The 24857-nt window shown below is 39.9% G+C and overlaps 1 protein-coding gene across 5 annotated transcripts in view; it reads left to right on the forward strand.

Annotated features, from left to right (window-relative positions):
• The window catches only part of bru3 (bruno 3), a 556696-nt gene that overhangs the window by 59100 nt on the left and 472739 nt on the right, over positions 1–24857 (forward strand). For all 5 annotated transcript variants that reach the window (XR_010517464.1, XM_065218091.1, XM_065218093.1 and 2 more), the window contains exon 3: positions 21706–21754. Coding sequence is in view for 4 of the 5 variants with exons in the window: in XM_065218091.1 (XP_065074163.1) it covers positions 21706–21754 (49 nt within the window). In the remaining variant the exon portion in view is untranslated. The remainder of the gene's footprint in view (positions 1–21705; positions 21755–24857) is intronic.

Here is a 24857-nt window from a genome sequence, read left to right on the forward strand (position 1 = left end):
ATGAAACTTATTATAACTGAATAACAGCAACAACAGCAGCCCCAGGGATCTCTCGGAAGATTGAATTTCTGAATCCCGGAATAGTGAAAACCGAGAGAAAGGATTCAATTTGGATAATACTTAAATTTCAGTAATCTTGCCGTTTATTGTTTTCTGTAGGTTTTTTTAAACATAAAACCACAATTGTCATAAAATTCACAGCACTGTAAAATACAGAATCATAGCAGTTTTAAAATATATCACAGAGAGCAAATAAGACACAAGTCAAGAGAACGTAACTCCATAAAAATAAATGGATCGTGGACACTTGCCAATATACCATAACTTTCCACGGGATTTGTAGACAGCTTTTTTCCATGGATTGTATTTATTTTTTTTATTTTTTTTTCATTTCCATGTATTATGAAGAAATTTTTGAGTATCAAAAACACCAATGCACTGTGGCCCGAAACTGCAATTTAGCGGGAAAAATTGTGAGCTCTGTTTCTGTTCATTTGAGGGGGTTTGTGTCTTGGTAGAAGTTGTTAATTAGTAAATGGACCTTCTTGTCATATAAATGATGATAAAGGTGGTCCTTATTTTAACCTAAATCATGAATCTAACTTTTTTCTTAAAAGTTATACACTTCCGATCATAACTTTGGGGTCACTTTAAAAAAACGTGTAAAGGGTTTTTTGCTCATTCTCTGCCAATTAAACGACCGATTTTCGATATTTATAGGTCAATTGAATGGTATTGTCTGAAATTTAGTTCGTTGGTACCAGGTTTAAGATATTTTACAATTTTGAACTATAACTATAACTTCTCTTATCGGGAAAATCGAGCGTAGACATTCTGGCATCGAAGTAGGTCGCACTGAAGAAGTGACGTGTTTGAATTTTACTCCCGTGTTTAACAAGTTGTGAAGTTTCTTGCGAACATGTGTTTTTGTGTATTGGGATGTTTGAATCTGAGAGTGGAACAGTTAGAGCTGATCGGATCGGGGATCGTGAGCCAACATCTGGCGGTTCATCGACAATGCTGCAATGACGGTGCGCTTATGCCGATCCACTTCTTCCCGACACCAGAGCAAGGGGAAACTGTTTTTGTTATTATCAGGATCAAAGAGATTGAGCTCCATTTGCGAGAACAATTGATCTTAAAAATCACAAAGAGGCGGGCTAATTACAGATCATTCTGGTGAGATCCTTTCTTTTTACTTCATTTGTTTGCATTATAATTCTATTAGTATTCATAAAAAACTGTACCAAATTATGTCCCAGGGTTTAAATTGAGGAGCTCGGCTGGCTTGGTGGCTGCCGTTTTTGCTTACTGAGTAGAAGATCGTGGGTTTACTCCCAAGCTCCTCCAAAATAAAATAATTCCTAAGGTCACATCGCCTGCTTAAGCGAATCTTGACCCAACTCCGTAGCATATATGGGAGCGTCGGTGAGTTGCAGGCCTCTCGTTAAGTAGATGGTACACCAACAATATCCTTGCTTTCTCCGTAACGGAGAAGATGGGGCTGACCGGCAATGGCTATTGTCTTGCTTTTCCTGTTCTGAATTCTGAATGGAAAGCTATTAACTCCCAAATAGTTTTCCTTAATAAATTAGAATAAGAACGTTAAAGTAGATATATGACAGTTACCAGTATTCAGTCTACGAATGACTCCGTTGCAATCGCAACGCAACGAATTTTTTAGCTTTTAGAACGATTCTGAGACTTAAACTTATTCGAATTTCTGGATATAAAAAAAAAAAACTAATAGGGTTACGGGATGTGAAGGAAGACATTCCGCGCAACTACCATAAACCAGACTAGTTAATGTTGATCTTCGTCAAGCTTCGTCAATTTGAACTTCTACATAAACACATGTCAGGCAGCCTTCAGGTTCAATCGGCTAAACTTGGTGAGTTCGTTCCATTTTGTAATTTTTATCTTTTCAAATTTGCATCGTTGGGAGATCACCTTTTTGTTGTGCGTTACTGGTATAAGATCTACCACCGAACCCTAGTCGTGACAACTTCAAACTAGGGAATCATGATTTTCCAGTAATCAAAGGATCACATTTTAGTCATTGTTACTTTTTATGACTTGATAATAGTGCCAGTGCTGTAAATTCTCAAAATCATTTGAACATTTTTGATGAAAATGAGAAAAGTAGCTATTCGCTATCAAAGGGGACCTCCTCCGAATGGGTGATATCAGTTGCTTAGTCATTTGACGAAGGCATGGATCATTCTCATTTGAGAAACGCTTTATATCATTCGATTGAGTGTAACCTACACACAAACGGAGCTCTGGTCGACATTCCGGCGAAAAAGCTAAGCCAACCCGACACCAACCTGACTTCTATCAAAACCCAACCGGATGTTGACCCGACATTGACCCAACATAAACCCAAAATTGACCCGACATTAACACGACATTGGGTCGACATCGACCTCAAATTAGCCTTACATTGATCCGACATCAGGTCGACTTGTCTGTTCGGGATCATTTTCCTGGATTTCTTCCATACTCCACTGTCGTACATCAAATGATACTGAGTGACTCAATTGACAGTGACAGTGAGCTTCGAATGAGAAAGGGGCTCTTCAAATTATGGTCATGTGAGAATTCGTTTACACAGAATTGATTGAATGGTTGTAGTGGTTCATCTTCAATCGAATGATATGAAAATTTACAGCACTGATAGTGACAAGACTTGGGTTGTGACCACCGCGCCGTTATGCATTTCTATATTGTATATTTCAAATCAAAAATATTGTTAATGTTCATAGATTTCACATAATCCTTTTCCCTTTGTCCTTCTCCTTTTCCTTTCCCTTTTATTTTTTTTAGAAAGCGCGTAATGGCGATATAGCCATAAATCATAAAAGGCTACACAGCAAAAAAATAATTTTGATATCACGTCAAAGTGGATGCACTACAATCATGTCGAAAATATGGTGTAATCTTACTTGCTAAAAAGGACAAAATTATCATTAATACAATGCATGAACTGACATTACGCTGCTTTTACTGCATTTGTTTATTTATGTGGTCATAAAAATTACATGAAATTTTCGACATGATTGTAGTGCATCCACTTTGATGTGATATCAAAATTATTTTTTTGCTGTGTAGGACAAGAGTTAGTGCTCATGCCTCAACCGTCAGAAGAAAACGGAGCATCACTTGACCTTTCTAGCTTTGATGCTTCTGAATCATCTTGCCCCTTAAATGCTGCACAGTAGGCCTGGCCGTTTTGATATGAGTGACGCATCTTTGATGTGAAACATATATCAAATAGACAAGAAAAATGATGTAGGTATCATTTTCCAGGATGCTTTCAAGAACTGGTTGCGTTGGTGTTAGATTAGATTAGATTAGATTAGATTAGATTAGATTAGATTAGACAACTATAACTTCTCTTATCGGCGCCGGTGGTGTAGTGTCTGGGTTCAATCCCAGCCGAGGTCGGTGGGATTTTTCTGAGGCGTAAAAATCTCTGGTCACGTCTTCCTTCGGAAGGGAACTAAAACCGTTGGTTACGGCCCATGTGTTGATGAATGGATGCGATATCCTACGCAGGTTTAAAATCTACCTTCAATGGATGGCAATTGATGTCCGTCGGTGATTAGCACTAGATTGCGGAACGGGGACCGAAGTTAAATAAAGCAAATGAACAATATAACTTCTCTTAATTTTCCAATGTTCATTACTGACTTTCTCAGAATTGGGTCGGCCAAATTTTGAAATGAAAGTGTCAGCAGAACCCTTATTCTAGACCCATCGAGATTAGTTCGTGACATGTGGTTGAAAACTGTAGAATAGGCTAAAAATCAATAAAAACGTTACTCAAGTCATCGGTCACCCCACAGTATGTTTTAATGCTTTTGTTAGTTTACTATTAGCAAGTTTTACATGTCAGATGATATCAAGACTAAAATAATTTATCCATTCATTAATACCTCAACATTAGAAGACTTTCTTTTTTGGTTAGAAAAACCCATAATTTTTGGAAATTAAGTTATACCCACATTTTTCGTTCAGCTAAAATGTTCGCCAAGATTTCTGGTTCAGCTATCTTCAGTCTCACTTTTTCTTAACATTAGAAAAAAAAAGAATTAAATTAAAGTAATGGTTGTTTTAGGGGCACCCTAATTAAAAACAGAAAAGTAACGCCAGCATGATCAAATGAGCAGATAGATAAATGCGGTGTTTGGCAAATTTGGTTGAAATATTTTGTCTTAAGCTTTACTGAAGACTTAAATAAAACGATGACTTATAAGAAGAAAAAAAAACGTTAGAATGAGGACCACCCTCATCATCATTTTTATTCTATCGCCTAAAATGAATAGAGGCGGAGTAAATAATGTTTTCCCGCTAAATTTCCGTTTCGGACCACAGTGCATTTTCGTATGATAAAATTTCTTATTGGAAATCACCTAACGGGTGTTCAATAAAAAATGAGATTTTTTTTCAGTCATATAGCCAGTACAAAAAAATTTCAACGAATTCAGTATTTTTTATTAAAAACATAATGTGAAGGCACCCTGGTCAGCCGAACGACGTAACTTAGTCGCGATGCTCTCACAAGAGCGCTGGACGGCACTGACGACACATTCTCATTTTTAATGAACTACCATTCAAAATGATTTTAAGGTGCGGAGTGTAACGTTTAAAAAATATTAAAGTTCTGTTGAGTCGCTTTCAAGATTTAAGGACGCCTCTAGCTTCGAAAAAAAAATTGCCCAGATTCTGAGATTTCTGGGGGAAATTCTGAGATCCAGGGCTTGAATATAAAACTATTATCTATTGATGTCTAAGAAAAGTGGCCAATGACGCTTCCCGTAAATCTTTGCTCTGTTGAATTTAAGCAGTTCCAGACCAATTAGAAAAATAAAAAAATTTACATGGCCTGCTCCGATTTGCATGGAGTTTTGCATAACTGTTTGATATGGTCAATTATGCTTGTTCTGCTTAAATTCAGCCATTTTGGATCAGGCATTTTTAAAAAATGGCATTTTCAACATTTTCAATAAATCGTAGCACAAAAACTTCACTTCTACTTAAAATGACATCTGAGACAAAGTTGTAGGAGTTTATAAGAATAACTTACACATCAAATTTTGTTTAGTTATTTTGAGGAAAAATCAAGAAGCGTGATAAAAAATAAGATATTAAAAAAACCTTGTACAAACTTTAAAAAAAATAATGAAAATTTAGACGCTTAAAATTGACAAAAATCGTAAAACAACAACTTTCGACCGAACTTTAAATTTTTTTTTTTCATCGGTTATTTTGTTATTTTTGCACAGAAAACAATATAAAGAGTTGGTAGCATGGTTTCTGAGTAAAAAATAAGAAGAAGGCGTGTGATCGAAATGTGACCAAAACTTGTTGTTTTACGATGTAGTGTTCAAGTTATCATTTTCCATAAGCCTATTTTTTAATAATAATCAAAAATATTTTAAGATTTTTTTTGTTACACAATTTTGTATCACTTTTTTTAATTGTGTGCACATCCCAAGTAACATTGCAGGTTTTATCGAGGCTTAATAACTTTCTACAAGTCTAAATCATGGCCTGCAGAACCCTCATAAAACCAAAATTGTTACTTGGGATGATTACAAAAAAAAACACCATGTGTATTTTTCCTAGAAAGACTTCATTATTCACTACAGTTTGTAACAGAAGAAAATTCGATTGGAAGGACACATTTTCATGACTTATTGAAAAATGTCAAAATGCAATTTTGAAAAAAAATCAAGACTTATTAGTAATGGCCGAATTTTAGAAGAATTGTGAATGATTGTCCATATCAAAAGATTATGCAAAATTTCTTGAATATCTGAAGAGGTCGAGTCTGGTCAATTCGTCGTTAGGTGTGGAACTGCTCTCCTGTCAAAGTGAAGGGTTCTCATGGCACAGCTCAATAGGGAAAAGGGTAACATTTTATGATTTATCGATCTGCTCTGAAGGAGTAAATGCCACTGCCACTGAGCCACTGAGATTAACTCAATATTAGGCGCGCCCCTTTGTCGGTCAAAATTCGATTCCTCAGCAACAAAATTAAGGAATGACATCCATAATGACCATACATCAGAGCCCTTGTCTTAACCACTTCAAACTAGAGAACAGCGAATAAAAAGATTATGAAACACGTAGATCAAAAATATCTACCTAACTATTTTTTTTCCTCGTTTCAAGATCATCCTCGGTGGAGTAACGGCGCCGGTGGTGTAGTGGTAAACGTGATTACCTCTCACCCCAGCAGGCCTGGGTTCAATCCCAGTCGGCGCCGCCGGGATGTTCTGAGGCATAACATCTCAGATCACGCCTTCCTTCGGATGGGAAGTAAAGCCGTTGGTCCCCGGTTCATGAGTTGATGGGTCAATAGGTAGGGTCCAGGTGTGGAAGCTGCCTTCCTGGCACGTCGGTAGCATTGGTGCTCAACAAGGAAAACAAGATCGACGGAAAAAACAAACCAAAGGAAAAAAAAAATCCTCGGTGGACAAAGCCGAGTCTTGTCACTATCAACAAGGCATAAAAAGTAACAAGGACTAAGATGTGTTCCTTGGATTACTGAAAAATCCTGTTCCCCTAGTTTGAAGTAGTCAGGACTAGGTATCGGTGGTAGATCTTACATCCCGTAACGTACCACGAAAAGGTGATCTACTTACGTTACGGGGCTTACTCTTTTTGTCATGAAAATGTGTGCTATTGAAATTAAATCAAAATAGGTGTAGCAAAATAGCCTATTTTGCTTTAAGCGTGTAGTGATTGTTGGAGATTGTCCAGTATCCAGTGAGAAAGTTTACTGTATTTTATTTTGACAAAAACTTTGATTAATGGTATCTTTCAATACGAGTTTGTGTATATTCAATGAATGAATTAAAAAAAAACGGGGTGTGGCAGTTGTTCATAAATTACTTTAAGCAAGATCTCAATACCGCCTTGTGTATTCTTGTTCAACTGTAAGAAAAGCATCATCAAAATGCTTGGCTCCCAATGACTATTCGTGACAGCTTGATTTTGGCTCCTTTTGACATTCATTTTTTTTTTAATCTGATTCTCCCTCCCAGGTTAGCAATACTTTAAAAATTAGTAAAATTTACTCACAGTTTGCAATTTTGAAGTATCGTTTACTTAAATCATGATTACCGTTTACCCAGTCTAGTCAATTATGTGTCGACATAATGCATTTCACTCACTAATACACTCCACATGTTTTGGTCTCCAATTTTCATGATTTGAACCGCAGCTCATTATCCGTTCATGCGGTCTCCACTAACATCCTACGATGATGAATCCATTATAATTATTGGGTGTCTGAAAATATTCCAGAAATCCTCCCTGGGTGTGATAAGGGTAAGGTATAAAAATAAGAGTCGCTTCTCACTGAATGCTGATTACTAATCATTTGATACTTGAGTTACGTCCGAGCTGATCCTAATCGATAAATCACCCACTCATAACAGAACAGGCCAACGTAATGACGAAAGGCAGCAGTTTTTGTTTTTTCATTACAGTGCTCCACTGTTTCCCCGTTCCAAGTATAACACCTAACGACCGAGTTACGAGTATCACTTTTCCAAGTCGTAATCCACCTGTCAGCTAATCGCAGATATAGAAAAAATCGATACCGGTCACTGTCTTTGTTGTTTCCACCAACACCACAACAAAACAGCAAATACCTACACATTTCCTCCATCCCACAACCGCCATCCAGAAATGATCCGAAGCGGTCACAGACAACCAGAGTGTTTTTGATCTATTGCCAGAGCTATTGATTTATATTTTATTACACCCAAATAGAGCCATTAGCCAATCTCACTAAATTACCATTACGCCACGATGGCCACCGAAGAGATGGAAAAATCCCGTATATATGTGTGAGTATGGTGAGCAAGACATATGTTTCCCAGCACAGGTGGACCACGAGGACAAGGCGAGGTGAATGCATCCGGAAAGGAAAGACCTCACATATTGAACCGCACTCACAATAGGCCAAACTCATCCACCGTTATCTATTTCGAACACTTTGTTATAATCTGAAACATAATATAAATGGTAACTAATTACGTTAATGGATGTGTGTTTGTGTGTGCGCGCGAACCACACACAATGGCCTATTCCGGTCGGGCAAGGGAGAGTACACCCACTATACAGCAGTCAGTCGGCTGGTGTTGTTTGAACTTCGGGAATTCAAGAGAGAGAGAGAGAGAGAGAGAGAGAGAGAGAGAGAGGTGGAGGGGGGGGGGGGGTGTAAATGGACGAGTGGCAGCCAGGATAACCACACTTATTCATTCGCCTGCCTCAACTGAACGTGCGACTCAACGATATCGCTCAACCGAACGAGGCCCAATCAAGCGTGAACAACTTTGGCCTTTCGGATGACCGGAATTCCAGCTCACCACCATGAGCCAGTCAAAGAACGAGAACGATACGAAACCATTCCAACAGACAAAGACACACTGCTCGCTCGCTCATACCAGATATATCATTCACTTTGAAAATTTATTTATTACGCCATCTCTCCTGCCACCTCCTCGGCCTCCTTGCGGCTATCTTTGCCAGGGCTATGAAGAAGAACAGAGATCGATCTGGTAATTAATTAATTAGAGCCCAAACATTGCTTCCACTCGACATCAGCTCTTGCTCCTTTTAGCTAATGCTTCCAGAGACTAACTATATCGAGAAATTGAGCGAATTCCGGGTCCTCAAGCGGGGGAAACTTTTTTCCAAAAGAAACTTTCTCCGCCTCGGCAAATACACATTCACTTTGAGCAAAGAACAAATTGTCTCTTGAGATTCGATCCAAAGAGCGCAGCAACGGAAAAAGTGCATTAAAATATTAACGGAACGTCTTCTGCTGTCTCAACTCAAACTAAAAGGCAACTTGGCCGAACCAACTGGTATTTGCTTGATATCTGAATTGCCTGCTGCTGCCTAGTTGCCTAGTTGCCGGTTGCTGGAATGGTGATGGAATCCACCGGGGAAATAATTAAAAGTGGCTTCCTCGATTTCCATTTATGTTACACATGGAGAGCACCTCAATGCGATGAGGTGGAGACAGGGGACGGAGTCGGGTGAGTTCCACTTGAGTTGATGAAATCGTCGTTGTCGTCATCGTCGTCTTTGCCGCGCAATAGTTATACCAGGGGTGAACAAACCAAGCTCCTGTACAAATGGGTAGAGAGAGAGAGAGGGGACAGTTGTAGGATTTCTTCGTTAGTAATAGCGAATCGGTAATGTCCCCTGAGTCGAAAACTGTCTGCAGGAAAATCTAAACTGGGACTGATGATGACTTGAAGTAGAATGATCGGAGGTGACTTCATCTTTTTCGTTACGGTACAAACAGTGTTTGAAGAATGCTTGAAATCCTCTGTGAAACTTGCAATAATGTTACATGGAAAATCAAACCGTTTCACATCGCTGCGGCGATTGTTTCTTCTTTTTTTTCAGTTCTTGTTGAATATTGTATGATTTGAATAGGAGTTTACACACCTCAAGGTTGCACAACCCCTGTAGTTCTGGGAATGTCCTCAATGAAACAGAATAAATAAACCCATAAAGTCCACTCATTCCCAATAGGCACACTGCCTGTTTATTTAGGTCAAAAGCAGAGCAAACTAAATTAAACCATTGAATGCATCGCACAATTCACCTCACGCGTCGTCCCAATCGGATTCAGGTCGTCCGCTATCCTTCTCGGAATCGTTTGGTCACACCTTACACGCCCCATGCCCCTCGTTTCAGTTTCCTATTTGCTCCCTTGCCATCCTCCAGAACCAGAAGCGTGTACACATTCAAACACTACTATACTTTTGAGCTGCAGGCTCTTCGTCTCCAGCTACAACAAAAGTTCCGAGTCGAACGCGGGGGGACTACACAATACCCTTCGACTTTAATTAAAACATTTTTCTCCTGGCACTCTGTGTGGTTGCAGCAACGAGGGTGGGCGAGGAGGTGGAAAGCATTTCTCTTTCGACCCCTGCCACAATACAATTTAAATTATACCCCCGTTTCCACTCTGGACCCCCATCGATCCCCGGGTAAATCCTTTTGTATCTCCACTGATTACCTCTGTTAGGAAATTTTCGTTCGCTCATTCATTTCCCAGGCCCGGGGAAAACCCTTCCTCGTCTTTGTTTTCCATTATTCGCTGTTTTTTTTTTCTTCCTCACTTTTCAATGCTAGAAGGGAAAGAATTAAGGGTTCCGATTATTTTTCTTTGGTCTTATCCTTCCGCGGAAAAGTAATCGCGAGCCCAGCTCGTTTCGAATGCAGTTCACAGTGCGCTTAAGCGTGTTGATTTTGTACCGATCTGTGCGACCCCACCACCACCTACGTTCCCCGTTCATCGTAGCGCTCGAGAAGGATGACCCCATGGATCGTGAGAAGCATTTAATGAGCATTCCGACGACAGCAGTTGCAACCTTTTGCCCAAGCGACGATGGAAGCATGGGGAATGAGGGCATTCACAGTTTGATTGTGAATTTTGCGCTTTTCTGGACGAACTCCAGTCCCATCTGAAGTCGTCTAGAGAAGAAAGGAGGTGAACAATTAAAACCGAAAAGGATAACGATAAAAATGCTGTTGAAAGAGGGGAACAATCCTGAATAGTTACATTGTTTCCTTGATTGTCTTTAAGATGAGTATGGCAAAAAGAAAAGCCGCGCAGAAAACATCCCGGAAATGGGGATTAAAGTTTCTCAACAAGCATTAAGGACCGAGAACACACCAACAAGAGCGAAAGAAAAAAAAAACAATTGCGGAAGGAAAAGTTTTCACCATTCAACAACTACAATGGCAATTGCGCTGAAGCTGAAGCTGCAGCCGCGTTGAGAAGTAGAATGTTGTCATTAAGGATCTAGCTGTTGATTCACTCGAAGTCGGAGTTGGACGTTGTCGTCATTCGGTGGTATTGTTTGCAGCGGTGCCAGTTGTCGTCAATTATGCAGTTTTAAGTGACACTTTTCCAGCTTGCTGATGCCTTTGAATGACAAGTCGGGTTTCGCTGGTTTGGAAAATGCGGGTGCAGAATGCTGACAGTTGAGCTAATTGGTGCCACTGGCTGCTGGCTGATGCCTGTTGAATGTGGGATAGACAGGCAGGCTCACACACACAAACAGTCGGAATCGGTGGTTTTAAAGCGGAACATCAGCGGTTTGTGGGTTTTGGTGATGGCAGAGATTTGAGGTGCAGCTTTAACGGAGGCAATTGGTTTTTGGATCCTTCGCGGGGAAATGGGATGATGCGGTTTCTGTCCCGGCCGATAAGGAGAAATTTTTCAACTCTATTTCAGAGAACAGATGTTTCGGTTTCAATAGAATGCATACTCATTAGTCAAAAGCTTTTGATTATAAATTCAGTGATTTTTCTTCAAAATTCATGGGTGTACACTTATATGGATGTTTGCTTATTACAGACAACATGTGAAGACCTAGCTCAAACGTGTTGTTATTTAATGGCAACTAAAGTTAAAACGACTGGCTTTTAAAATTTAATATATTGCTCAACTTGAGATTCGAGAAATTTGTATACTTCCCAACTTACCATCAAGATAGCTTTTCAACAGTGTATTTTTTTTTCCTCTTGATTTTTTTTCCGTCGATCTTGTTTTCCGTGCTACCGACGCCAGGGAGGCAGCTCCCACACCTGGACCCTATCTATCGACCCATCAATTGATGAACCGGGGACCAACGGCTTAACTTCCTTTCCGAAGGAAGGCGTGATCAGAGATGTTATGCCTCAAAACATACCGGCGGCGCCGACTGGGATTGAACCCAGGCCTGCTGGGGTGAGAGGCAATCACGTTTACCGCTACACCACTGGCGCTGCTAATTTTCAACAGTGTAAATTTGTAAAATTTTGTTTACCGTATGCGTGATAATTTTTGCAACATTAAGCAATTTAAAAATTTAAAAATTCTCAAAAATTTCGCTTATGTTTTTTTTTTATTTACTCAAAGGGGGGATGTTTCTCAGAGTCTTAAACTATGTTAATCATCGATCGAGTTTCCACTTGCTGCAATTACGGCCTCCACACGCTTCCGGAATGCACGGCAGGTTCTAATAATGTAGTCTGGATCCATTTCTCTCCAGGTACGGGTCTGAGGCTTGCTGTACTCGGGTGGCGTTTAGAACAGACCTTGGCCTTCATGATGCGCCATATTGAGTAATCCAGCGGATTAAGACCGGGGCTGAATGGCGGCCACATATCCTTCGCCCAGAACGGAAGATGTTCCTGCAACCACTTCTGAGTGCGGTTCGAGGTGTGGCACGGAGCCCCATCTTGTTGAAATACAACATTTGGCTTCGGACCGTACTGTTCTTTGACCCACGGAAGAACATACTTACTTAAAATCCCAATGTAGACCTCCGTGTTGACCTTGTCGCCTTCTGGAATGAACACCGGGTCCATTTTTTTTTGTCATCGGAAGCCACCAATCCAAATACCATAACGCTAGCAGGATGTTTGGCCAGATACACGTTCTTGTGCTCGTCGGCCACGTCTTTTACCAGAAGAAAACTAATATACCGGTCAGTTCTGATACGGGATCGACGGTACACATGTACTCGTCGGTGAACAGGATTACGGATTTTTTTCCGCTTAAGGAAGTTCAAGATTTTCTTGCATCGTTCGACTCGTAGCTCCCGGATGCGGTTGGTAATCATGAGAGTTTTTTCCGTGCCCTCGACTTCGCCCCACAATCTTCCTTTACGATCTTCCGTGCCGTAAAGTCACTGATTCCGTGTTCCTTTGCCATTTTCCTTATTGAACGCACTGGATTCACCCGAATCTTCCTTTTGATAGCAGCGATAACCCGAGCTGACCTCGGACGACCTGTGGCCACCTTCGCGGATAGTTGTCTTTTCTTTTCTCGGTCCAAAACCCTTTTGACGGTCCACCGGGCACTCCCACGGTGATTGAAATGTCTTTTTGCGACATTTGCGCGTGGGACAAATCACGAATACGCTGCTAAACTGTCAAACTAAGTAAATCATTTTCTTTTATATACAGCCTACTACGGTATGAACTATAGGTTACGTGCATGCAAAGAAAACCAAGGCATTGTATGCACAGGTGAAACGGGAACCTTATTTGTACGATGGTGCAAACATTATCGCGCATAAGGTAGTACTTAGAATAAAACGTGTAATGTAATCCAGTCAAATGTTGAAGAAACTTGTGTGCGATAATCCAATAAATTTGTAAAATTGAGCTCACGACGTTCACCAAACCCAATGTTGACGTCTGTCACACGCTACCCGAACAAATTAAAATAACAACCTGTTATCAACTTGACAACAAGCTCTGTTATTCCAGATATAATTTGGTTTTCAGTTGTTATCGCATAACAAAGCTAGTTATCAACCTCGACTAATTTTATTATCAGTTGTTATCATGAAAGAATGTAAATGATGCAAGGTTAGCTCAAATCTTTAAAATTTATCCACAAGGTTAGAAAAAAAAAAATCACTATCAATCATATTTCACATATCAGCGTGAGGCTTTAACACCAAATTGATGAAATAATTTGAATTTTTTTGAAATAAACTGCATCGATCATAAGATTTGTTATCGGAGAGATGTTTTTGATGATAACTAAATCAGTTATTTTTGTGATATCCAAGTAGAATTAAAGGGTGCTACGATCAAAATTTGGTCGACTCAAACTTGACCAATTTCTTTTAATCGAGCATTTAAAAAACCTGACCACCACTAATTTAGTAGGCGTGCAGAATGATGCCTCTATTTTTGACTTTCGCTCTTCAGTTATCAAAATGGCGTTAATGCAAGAGAAGTAACGCATCAAAATTTTGCACGCTCATCGGGAAAAGCTGAACTACTCGCGCGCCGGGCTAGCCAAATTGTTAAAAGTGGCCAAAACAACTATCACCAACGTAATAAAAGTGTTCGGGGAACGTTTTTCGACAAGCTTCCTGGGATCGGAGGGAAATCAAAAGCCGGAATCCGCAGCGACGACAAAAAAAGTGGCCAGCGGTTTCAGGCGGAACCACAAGCTCTCCGTCCGAGATGTCGCACACAAGCTGGAAGTGTTGACTACAACCGTGTCGGACTGTCAACGTATAAGAAAGTAGTGACTCCAAATCGCGACGATAAACAAAACACGATCCCGGAAGCTATACACGACGATGCTGACGCAGTTCGATTGCGTGATAATGGACAACGAAACCTTCGTCAAGGCAGACTTTAAACAGCTTCCTGGGCAGTTGTTTTATACATAAACCGGAAGAGGAAAGGAGGCAGACATTTCCAGCATATGAAACTGTTGAAGTTCGCTAAGAAATGTCTGGTTTGGCAGGCATTTGTACCTGCGGCTTGAAAAGCGACATTTTCATTGCAACCGGGACCGTCAATCAGGAAATTTACATGAACGAGTGTCTGCAACAACGTCTGCTGTCTTTCCTGAACCAACATGATTGTTCCGTGGTGTTTTTGCCGGTTTTGGCATCCTGTCATTACGGAAAAAATTCCAAGGAGTGGTATGCCGCCAACAACGTGCCCAAGAACCCTCCCACCATGCCAGAGATCCACCCAATCAAAAAATATTTGACCATTATCAAGCGGAACCTGAAGAAGATCCAAAAAACTGTTGGAAGCCAGAAGCAGTTTATGGCAAACTGGCGTTCTTCTGCGAACAAAGTGAATGAGGTGGCTGTACAGAATGTGATGGCAGCAGTCAAACGAAAGGCCTAGTAATTCGGATTGTACTTAAAAAATATTGAACTTAAAAATGAAAAATAAAAAATGTAATCAATTTCGCATTCTTGTTTGACCAAATTTTTATCGTAACACCCTTTACTTTGTTATTTTTTTGTTATGTTGGCTGTTTATTCAAACACATTGATAATATGTTCAGTTATCAAATCTCTTAAACCAGGTATCAGAACTGGTTATCAATTTGGTATAATCCTTTGCTCGGGTATCGGCGATCAGCAGGAGATCCCTGCTGGTGGTTTCGGTCACCAATCTGTGAGGTAGGGATGCCCATTCAATAAAGGTTATACATTTCTTATCTCAAAGACGGCCTTCGTCTTCTTGAAGTCTGACGAGAAAAAATCGGCTGTTTCTTTGGATTGCTGTGCGGAGTTCATTACGGATGTTGCTGAACCGGTGGTAGTTTCCGTTTCAAGTGTTGCGTTTTGTAGACCCCAACTGTATGTATGTATGTAAGAAGCCACCATCCTAGCTTGGGTCTTGCCCTGCATGCGGCTCCACTCAACAGCAAGATCAAATTCCGTCATCATTCTGAATTCAACATACTGCTGTATGAAGGGCCAAAAAGGGTTGGACGGGCCCGTAAGCAGAGGCCCTTACGCGAAACCCGCGGGAATAAGAGAATCTCCTTCCAACAATATGATCCAACAAAATAAATAACGAAATTCGCAATACATGTTAAGCTTTCCACGGGATGGTTTGTTTGAGAAGAGCACGTCAAATTCATTGCAACTGTTGGAGTGAAATGTAACTATCTAAAATGACAGTACACATTCCCTCCTAGACTCCGGTTGGCACTCCACTCCATTGTCCAGTTACAACTTCAATGATGCCCTGATGCTCCCTCCCGTCCCAGTATTTATTGTAATTTACATTATGAATTTATATATAATCATGTGATATATAATGTATATACAATATGTAGTAAAATGAAAAATATAATAAAAAATAAAGATGTTTTACAAAATACAAATAACCTAGATTATTGGGTCCTATACACATACTTTTTGTTTTATGTGCCATGAAATGACATAATGCATCATTGTATGTTTTGAAAATATAATACTAAAGTATTGAATCAATAGACCGAAAATCGAGATTATTTGGACATGAGACATTATATTTAAAAGGATACTACCAAACCGACCATCAAACGCACTGCCCACAAGAGCAGACACGTCCCCTCGAAAATGCAATCGAGAAATGTACAAGAACAATCCTCAACTGAAACGTACTCACCAAATCAATATATCCCGGAGCGCATTCCCGATGTCGTCGAACGGCAAAAAAAGGGAACTCGGTGAGAAAATTTGTGATACGGAATTTTCACTGAAAACAACCGCGAATTTCACCACCCAACTGTGAAACACGTTCAGAAGCACTTTTGGTACACTTTCAATATCAATTTCTTTCGAAAAAACTTAATTTTTTTTATTTGCAAAAATAGTTGCAAGTGAACCAACATCAACACCGATCGTGCCAAGCTCTTTCACGCACCTTGCAGCGCGTACATAAACTGAAATGAAACATTATCACTCGCGATGCCACAAATATCTGGTCCGGGAGAAAAAAAATCAAACAACGCAGAAAGCGCCAAATCTTCTATGCAGGAGACGGATTCTTCATCGCCTTTAACTGGTTTAGCGCATTGGTCACAGGCGAAAGTCATGCTGACTCAGTTTCCAAAAGTGATTTAGAAACAGCGGTGGAGATGCTCTAATACGCAAAGAGGAATTGGATTCTCAAGATCGCCCAATGCTAGACAGTATACACTACAATGTCTGATTGGATAACTTTTTCACTGTTTTCACAACACAAAATATGCTCTAATTAGATGATTATCGCAACGAACTGCACTTTCCACTAACAACCAGTACAATATTACAGGTATACCGAACGAAAAAATAACGAATAACGATAGCCCGTGTGATAAAAAATCGACAATTTTAGCAGCGCACAATCACGACGATGTGAATAACAACAACTGTGAGTTTGGCGGATTTGTCTCCTCGGCACAAAAACAACATCGTTGGCTTCGTACCACTCCATCACCGGTTTCACGTAATGGCACGATGCCAGATCCGGCCAAAACAGAGTGTCACCTTCGTGGGACCAGAGGAAGGACAGCAAGCGCTTCTGGAAGCTTTCTTCCGCTGCCAACTCGCCACTGGGTCATCTGGGTCTCCTTGAACGATTTTGCCACACGGGACATGGTTGAATGGTCGATTCCAAACTGTATCGCGATCCACGTGTGGGACTGGCCTGGATTTTCCCCGACCGAACCCATAATTTGTTGTTGAAGCACTTCTTGCTTGGAAGCCATCTCGATAACCACTTGTGTTGCGTTTTGTAGACCCCAACTGTCCAGAAATTCAAACAACGGTAGTTGTGCATCCTCTCTGATCTACCTAACCATTCTTGTTTCACTGTCTTTGTTCACAAATAAGAACAAGCGGCGCCGGTGGTGTAGTGCTAATCGTGATTGCCTCTCACTCCAAAGGGCCTGGGTTCGATCCCAGTCGGCGCCACCAGGATGTTCTGAGGCATAACATCTCTGATCATGCCTTACTTCGAAAAGGTAGTAAATCCGTTGGTCCCCGGTTCATGAGTTGATGGCTCGATAGATAGGGTCCAGGTGTGGGATCTGCCTCCCTTGCGTCGGTACACACTTAGAAAAAAATATGCAAATTTAGGTGCTCTGAGGCTGACATATACTAGCGTCAATTTTGACATAAAATTGAGTCATAATAGACGTTAAATTCAGCTAAATCAAACGTTCTTTCGAGTAGTAGTGAACTTTTCAGTCTCGAAGCACTTCATTTTACATGACATGTTTGTTTACGTCTCATCCTTTATGTCAAAGATGGATGCCGTCGCGTGTAAAATTAGGTATTTCTAAATGTGTACTAAATTGTGTGTACATGCAGTTATACGTTCCCGTATTACAATTATGGTCGCTATTCAAAGAGGGCGCATGGACTTAAGGTGGGCTCAGCGCGCACATCTTAAACATCATCAGTTTCAACAAATTTACGTTTACATCTTTGTTTACAAAAGCAGATACATCCTTTTGATAAAGTAAGCGAGATTTGTTTTAAACAAAAACGAGGATTGAAAACCACCAATATTGGCTTTGAATCAACACAAATTTCAATTTGAACTTTAACCATATCTTGGAACTTACAAACTTGACTCATTTATGTGCTTGTACGTACCGTAGAATGATGCTGAGTTGCGGATAATATAACAGCGATTGGACACGCAGTTTAAACTCACATGAGAAGTTTAAATCGTAGTTAAAACGTTTTTCAACAGCTTTTGACAATTCCACCGATTGAAATGAATAGCTAACAGCAATACATTCTAAAGGGTGATACGGTCAAAATTTGGTCAATATCAACTTGACGTATTTCTTTCAATTTTGTATTTAAAAAACCTGAACACCCCTCATTTTGAAGGTGTGTGTGTGTAGAATGTTGCTCCTATTTTGATTTTGGAATTCACTCTTCAGTTGTCAAAATGCCGTCCAAGCAAGAAGAGCAGCGTATCAAAATTTTGCTCGCGCATCGCGAAAATCCGAGCTACTCGCACGCAAAGTTGGCAAAATCGCTAAAAGTTGCCAAATCAACCGTTACAAATGTAATTAAAGTGTTTGGGGAACGTTTGTCGACAGCCAGGAAGTCTGGATCGGGGGGAAATTGAAAACCGGAAGCCGCTGAGACGACAAAGAGAGTTGCCGGTAGTTTCAAGCGAAACCCTAACCTCTCTCTCCGAGATGCCGCAAATAAGCTGGGTGTATCGTCTACAACCGTGCATCGAGCCAAAAAACGAGCCGGACTATCGACTTACAAGAAGGTAGTGACTCCAAATCGCGATGATAAACAAAATACGACGGCCAAAGCGCGATCCCGGAGGCTGTACACGACGATGCTGACGAAGTTTGACTGCGTGGTAATGGACGACGAAACCTACGTCAAATGCCGACTACAAGCAGCTTCCGGGACAGGAGTTTTATACGGCAAAAGGAAGGGGAAAGGTAGCAGATGTTTTCAAGCACATGAAACTGTCAAAGTTCGCAAAGAAATATCTGGTTTGGCAAGCCATCTGTACCTGTGGCTTGAAAAGCAGCATTTTCATAGCTTCCGGGACTGTCAACCAAGAAATTTACGTGAAAGAGTGTTTGAATAAACGTCTGCTGCCTTTCCTGAAGAAACACGGTTGTTCCGTACTGTTTTGGCCGGATTTGGCATCTTGCCATTACGGTAAAAAGGCCATGGAGTGGTACGCCGCCAACAACGTGCAGGTGGTTCCCAAGGACAAGAACCCTCCCAACACGCCAGAGCTCCGCCCAATTGAGAAATACTGGGCTATTGTCAAGCGGAACCTAAAGAAGACCAAAAACTGCTAAGGGCGAGCAGCAGTTCAAGGCAAACTGGCTTTCTGCGGCGAAGAAGGTGGACAAGGTGGCTGTACAAAATCTGATGGCAGGGGTCAAGCGTAAGGCCCGGCAATTCGGATTTGGAAAAGCGGAAGCCTAACTGAATATTTTTCCTGAATTTTATACTAATTGAACTTGAAAAAGAAATTTAATTTGATTTTTTAAATAAACGATTTCACCGATTTACACGCGTTTTCCCTTGACCAAATTTTGACCGTATCACCCTTTATGTTGCTACGGGTTTGTTTTCATTGCCTTAGCATAACATCAAATTGAACACTTGTTTTGTTTTCCACAGGAAAAATTGATATCAAATTGAGTATTCAGTTTGCTCTCACTGATAGCAGAAATTGTTTTCAATGTGATGTCACAGGAAGATTTTTTTGCTATCAATTTTGATATTTTAACCGTTAAAACGACCAAAACGACAGCATCCTGAGTAATCATTATCAGCGAAATCACAACATCAAATTTAGATTTCAATTTGATCTCAGACTTTGCTAGGGTAGTAATACGTTTGTACCGATGCGTTAGTTCACAAGCTGCATCACAAAGCTTATTAGAGCGTATTGTGTGAATATTTACACTCATTGTTCTCAAAACAAAAGAAGCGCTCCTAAAGAGCCCGGTTTTTCTACTTTCATCCGTAGGACGAAGAAAATCCAATGGCGTTTCAAGGCGTTTGGACGGAATTGAAACTCTTAGGACGAATTTGGAATCAAGAAGCAGTGTTAGAGTTTTGACAATATCTCAATATGGCTTTTTATCAAATTCAACGGTACTTCTGGAAAGGGGAATAAATTTATAAGTCATCTTTGATAGAAACATTTAATTTTTTGTTAAAACCCGTTCAAGAAATAGAGCGTGGGTTGTGCTTAGTAGGACGGAAATTAGATCAAAAACCCTACATGGCATGCTCGTGAGAGAAAATTTTCACTCTTGGATTTGAATGCTTCGGTTCTGTAGGGACTGGTAAAATTGTATGTGAAAATTCTGTTTCTATTTAATTGTAGCTTGTTTAACAATGATATCCAAGAAAAAAAAAACGACATAGTCTCTAACTGATTTCTTTAGTTTGTCGTTCACTATTTTTGATCTGAATATGCATCGAAAGCGAATGATTGCCACTTCTTTCAATGTCTGTATGGACATTTTTATAACTTCCTACCAGCGGAACAGCGCTGTGTGGAAAATGGCCTGACGATATGATTTATTGGAAATCGACTCTCGTCGTTGATTGCCACTCGATTGTGGAACAGAGACCGATGTTAATTAAAGTAAATCAAACGCGAACGCTGCTTCGATTGGCGAGAAAACGTTATATCCCATACTTAATTTAACTGACTGCATCATAGATTTCCTTAAACAGTTACATTAAACAATCATTCGAACAAATGTTAATGATTTTCCATCCACGACACCACAACTCACATTCACGATTCTTTTGTTATACAAATGGGAACAACATGTTACCACTCCCTCCCAATCGCTAGCAATTCCCTCACTTATCAGCAGACTTCAATTACTCCGCTATTTGTGACGATAAGATAAAAGCCCTTCTTGTTTACGACGACTCTGAAACATTCACTTTTACTGCCGCTTTTCCCAATTGTGTAGGTACCTAAATACCTATAAGTTCCCTTCTCCCCTGCGTGTGGTCGGCGGTAAACGGTGGTGCGTAGTGGCAGTGGAAATAAAACCATTTTCATGTATTTCCATCCAGCCGTCGTCGTCGTCTTTGTCGTCTGTTTTTGATAATATTAACCCGCGAGCTCGAAGAAATTAAGAAATAAACCGTCTGCCTCGTGCTCCTCTCATTTTTTCAACAACTTCACCCAAGCAAGCAAAACTCGAATGATGAAATAACTATTAAAATTTATCTAAAGCAAGCGAAAACATATAAATATTTCTCGCGAGCACTCATTATACCTTTCTCCCGGTGTGGTTTTCCCCGAAAAGGCGCCTCCTCGCAAGCATAAACGGCTTACGTCAAGGAATGGGAAAATAACACACCGAAAATTTGCTATAATGAAACGAAAACATTGTTGCGGCTTTGTGAATGACGTAAAGGAGGATTAAAATGAAAATTACTCTCGCTCGGCTCGGCTCCGGTGCGTTGATGGTCGGCTTGAGTTCCTATAAAAGATGCTGCTTCTGCCATCACCACCACCACAACCGCAAACATTCGTCGATTCAATCATATTGTGTTTGTAAGGATTCACCGCTCGGTTTCGGATCGCTCTTATTTTTCACCGCTGAAAATTTAATTCCACTTTCCATAGGATCACTGATCCCCACGCGCACACAGGCATACAAGAGCTTAATGCTTTGGCTCAGGAGTCGTGCCGAAATTAAATATAAATTAAAAACGGCTGAAAACATTAAAATCTTCTTTGTGCTTACAACCCTCATCTTCTAGCGAGGCATTTTCACCAAGGAAACTTGTGCCAAAGTTTAATTGTTATTGAATGCATCACTACTCATCAAAAACTCAAAGAATAATACACAATTCACTTACTCAACTGTTTATTTCTCTATCCTTTCAGATGAACCGTGCTATTCAAGTTAAGCCAGCGGATAGCGAGAACCGCGGTGGTAAGTTGGAACAATTTCCCTAAATGCCTCCTTTGATCAACAATACAAAGTAATACATATTTCTTCGTTTTTCAATTTTGATTCCTCTCTTATGATTTCCCTTCGATCCAACCAAAGAAAAACAGTACCTCTATAATTGCTTGAGCATCTCACATATGGTGGTGAAGTTTGCAAATGTTTACTCCTTTGTTCTTATGTCATTCCAATTGACTCTGGTTAATAACCCAACAATTATAGCCGAGAAAAAAAAAAACAACAATTCTGACTTGACAACCAGAGATGAGATCCGAAGTGGCACGCAGTGGGCGGATTGTAAATCTTCCCCTCCAGGCATGGCGCGAATGGTTTCGAATGACTTGGCGTGCTTTTATCACAGCGACTTCCCTTCCGCCCGACCGATGAATCTCGCGAGATGGATGGTGCGAGGGCGCTCGCACTTTTGGAAATTGAACAAAGATTTTCCATTTATTAAAAGTAATTCGCTCGCTCGGATGGTCGCGGACGCGGCGCAGCGGTGGTGGCTTGTCTGCCCTTTCTTTGCTCCAAAATGCGCGGTAAATTTTGTTTTGCAATTGGATTGAGCCTGCCCAGGGCAGGAGGGGGCAAGGGATGGAAAAGTTTTCTTCTTTTCTTTTTTTTTCTTTGCGTACAGAAGGAGAGGCAGAAGCACCAAAAATCATAAATTTAAATCAAATTCAATCTTGGAAACTAGGCAATTTATCTTCTTTTTGTGTACTTTGGTGACAAAGTCAGGATATTTGCGCTGTTCGTTTTCGTTTGGTTCGGGCTGGGGAGCCGGGAGTTTTTTTCTTTTTTTGTTGGTGAATCAAAGTGAAGGCTAGATTTGGCAAACAGAAAGTCGGAAAAAGTCAGTGGTTGTTTTTATTGTTTGGGATCATCCAGTTTTACATTTGTAGCTGGTTGGAGCAGTGGAACAATTTCGTGGAATGGTTATGCAACTAAATATCATTGATTGTATACCGCGATTTAAACGAATATTAACCATTCTGGATCGTAAAAATCACAGTTATTACTATTCGGATGATCGCAAGATCATGATTTATGATTATTCAAGGATTTAATGCCAATAAATGCTCTTAATTCAGATATCGAGCAAGGGAGATGACGGGTCGTGGAGTTCTCTGCATCACTCTTTATTAAATATCAGATAAGCATTCGCTCTCCATCCCCACTGGTTGCAAAGATGTGGCCAGGACAGTTCTGGGCTGTTGAAAGAAAACGCTTTGGGTATCTAGAAGGTATTACATTATCCCAAAGTATTGCGGCTTTATATATGGTATGCTAAGAATCAGAATATTGAACTGCGGAGGTAATTTCAAGAAGATGACACCAGATAATTCATAGTAGTAACCCACGTTTCTTTTAAAATGTATGTATTGGAGTGGCTTTTTAGAATTTGAGAGCTGTGAAATACACCAATCGTAGTTGAGAATTATTAGAATTAGAAAAATGATGTACCTCTGCAGTTTATTTAGAAGCATGAGAGGTAATCTTGCAGACAAGCCATATTACTGAAGTTCAATTATTAGATCATTCTCATTTTAGACAGCTTTTGATTGAATCAATTATCTAAGACTGTTTTTTTACTCATCTAAAACAATGGTTACAATTTTTCAAATATATTATGTATATATATATATATATGTACACGCTTTCTAACAGAACAATTTAATTAATTCTGTTCAACGTTGGATCAGAGTCAGGTCAATCTTAAGCTGATGTTAGTTCAAATTTAAGATTACAGGGTGAGACAAAATAATCCACCTTCAATGTAATTGCTAGTCTATTATATAAAAAAAAGTTCGAAGTTGGTAAAATTTACATGAACTCGTGAAATTTACTCGTCAACCGATTCTAATTGAACTTTGCACGTGTGCTTACAATGCACCATGGTCCAAGTTGGCACAGGTGTGCTGAATGTAGTATCTGTCAAATACGACCTGTACACTAAGACAACAGAGACGGATAATTTGTCCACACCCTGTAAAACACACAATATCAGATAAATGTTGAGTTTAGGTCTAATATTAGTCTATTTATTATTGGACACACTCAGGCTTTTTATCAGAACATCGATCACATCGGAAGTTTCTCCACAGGTTACTCTCAATTGAATGAATTCAAGCGTTTATCAATTTGAGATGATCAACGCTTTCGCCAATTGACAGAGCAGTTTGAATGCATCCATTCGGATAAAGTCCCATTTGAAACATTTTCGACAATTAATTTGGTTTAACCATTAACTGATCAAATGAATTAACCAATGAGAAGTTCCACTTGACCTTTTCCGATTTGCATAAAACTTTGTATAATTGTGTGTTATGGGCAATCTTTCATTTTTAAAAGAATCGGACATTTTGGATGTTAATTTTTTTCCAAAATTGCGTAAAAATAAAATCTTGCTGGGAAAAATATTCATAGTATTTTTTTTAAATTAAATGAGTTAGTAAAACATCCTTAAGAGTTCAAAACTCAAATATTTCAAAAAGTATATCTGCATTTTTGTATTTTTGTATGGTTTTTGTAAATTTTCCAAAGTCCTTAGTTATAAAACTCCTAAAGTTTGCTTAAGGTAAAGGTAAAACATAAATTTAAAATGTTGAAGATATATAGTTTTTACCACTTTTTCGGCTTTCTCAGAGTTGCTTAAAAAAAACACCGTGTATATTTCTCCCACAATTGCTTTAGTTTCATAAAAAAAAAAAAAAAACATTTCAATCAGAAGTGGTGTTTAAATACTACAATCAGGGCTGTCATCTGATCACTCAATGCGCGCAATGTACTGATTTTCTGAAATATACAAAGTGAGAATCAAGCAAGCACAAAGTTGGCTTGTTTTTCACCCTGCACAAGTGTAAAGCAGCGGAGAAGAGAAGACAGACACACACTCAGAAATAACGAAAGCTCAATGTGTAGCCATCGCTCAGACGGCTCCGACGCAAAGAGCGCCACTCAGTGTAGGGTTGCAAATGGTAAACAGAGCAAAAAGACAAAAATCTTCTTTGTTATGACTTTCCTTATCTCTTATGCATGCAGTCGTGGTAAGCAAAGTCTGCGATGAATTCAAAGAAGACATTATCGC

Source organism: Ochlerotatus camptorhynchus, unplaced genomic scaffold, assembly GCF_037179485.1.
Source record: "Ochlerotatus camptorhynchus isolate MF236.1 unplaced genomic scaffold, CSIRO-AGI_Acam_v1.1 ptg000083l, whole genome shotgun sequence".
Taxonomy (NCBI): domain Eukaryota; kingdom Metazoa; phylum Arthropoda; class Insecta; order Diptera; family Culicidae; genus Ochlerotatus; species Ochlerotatus camptorhynchus.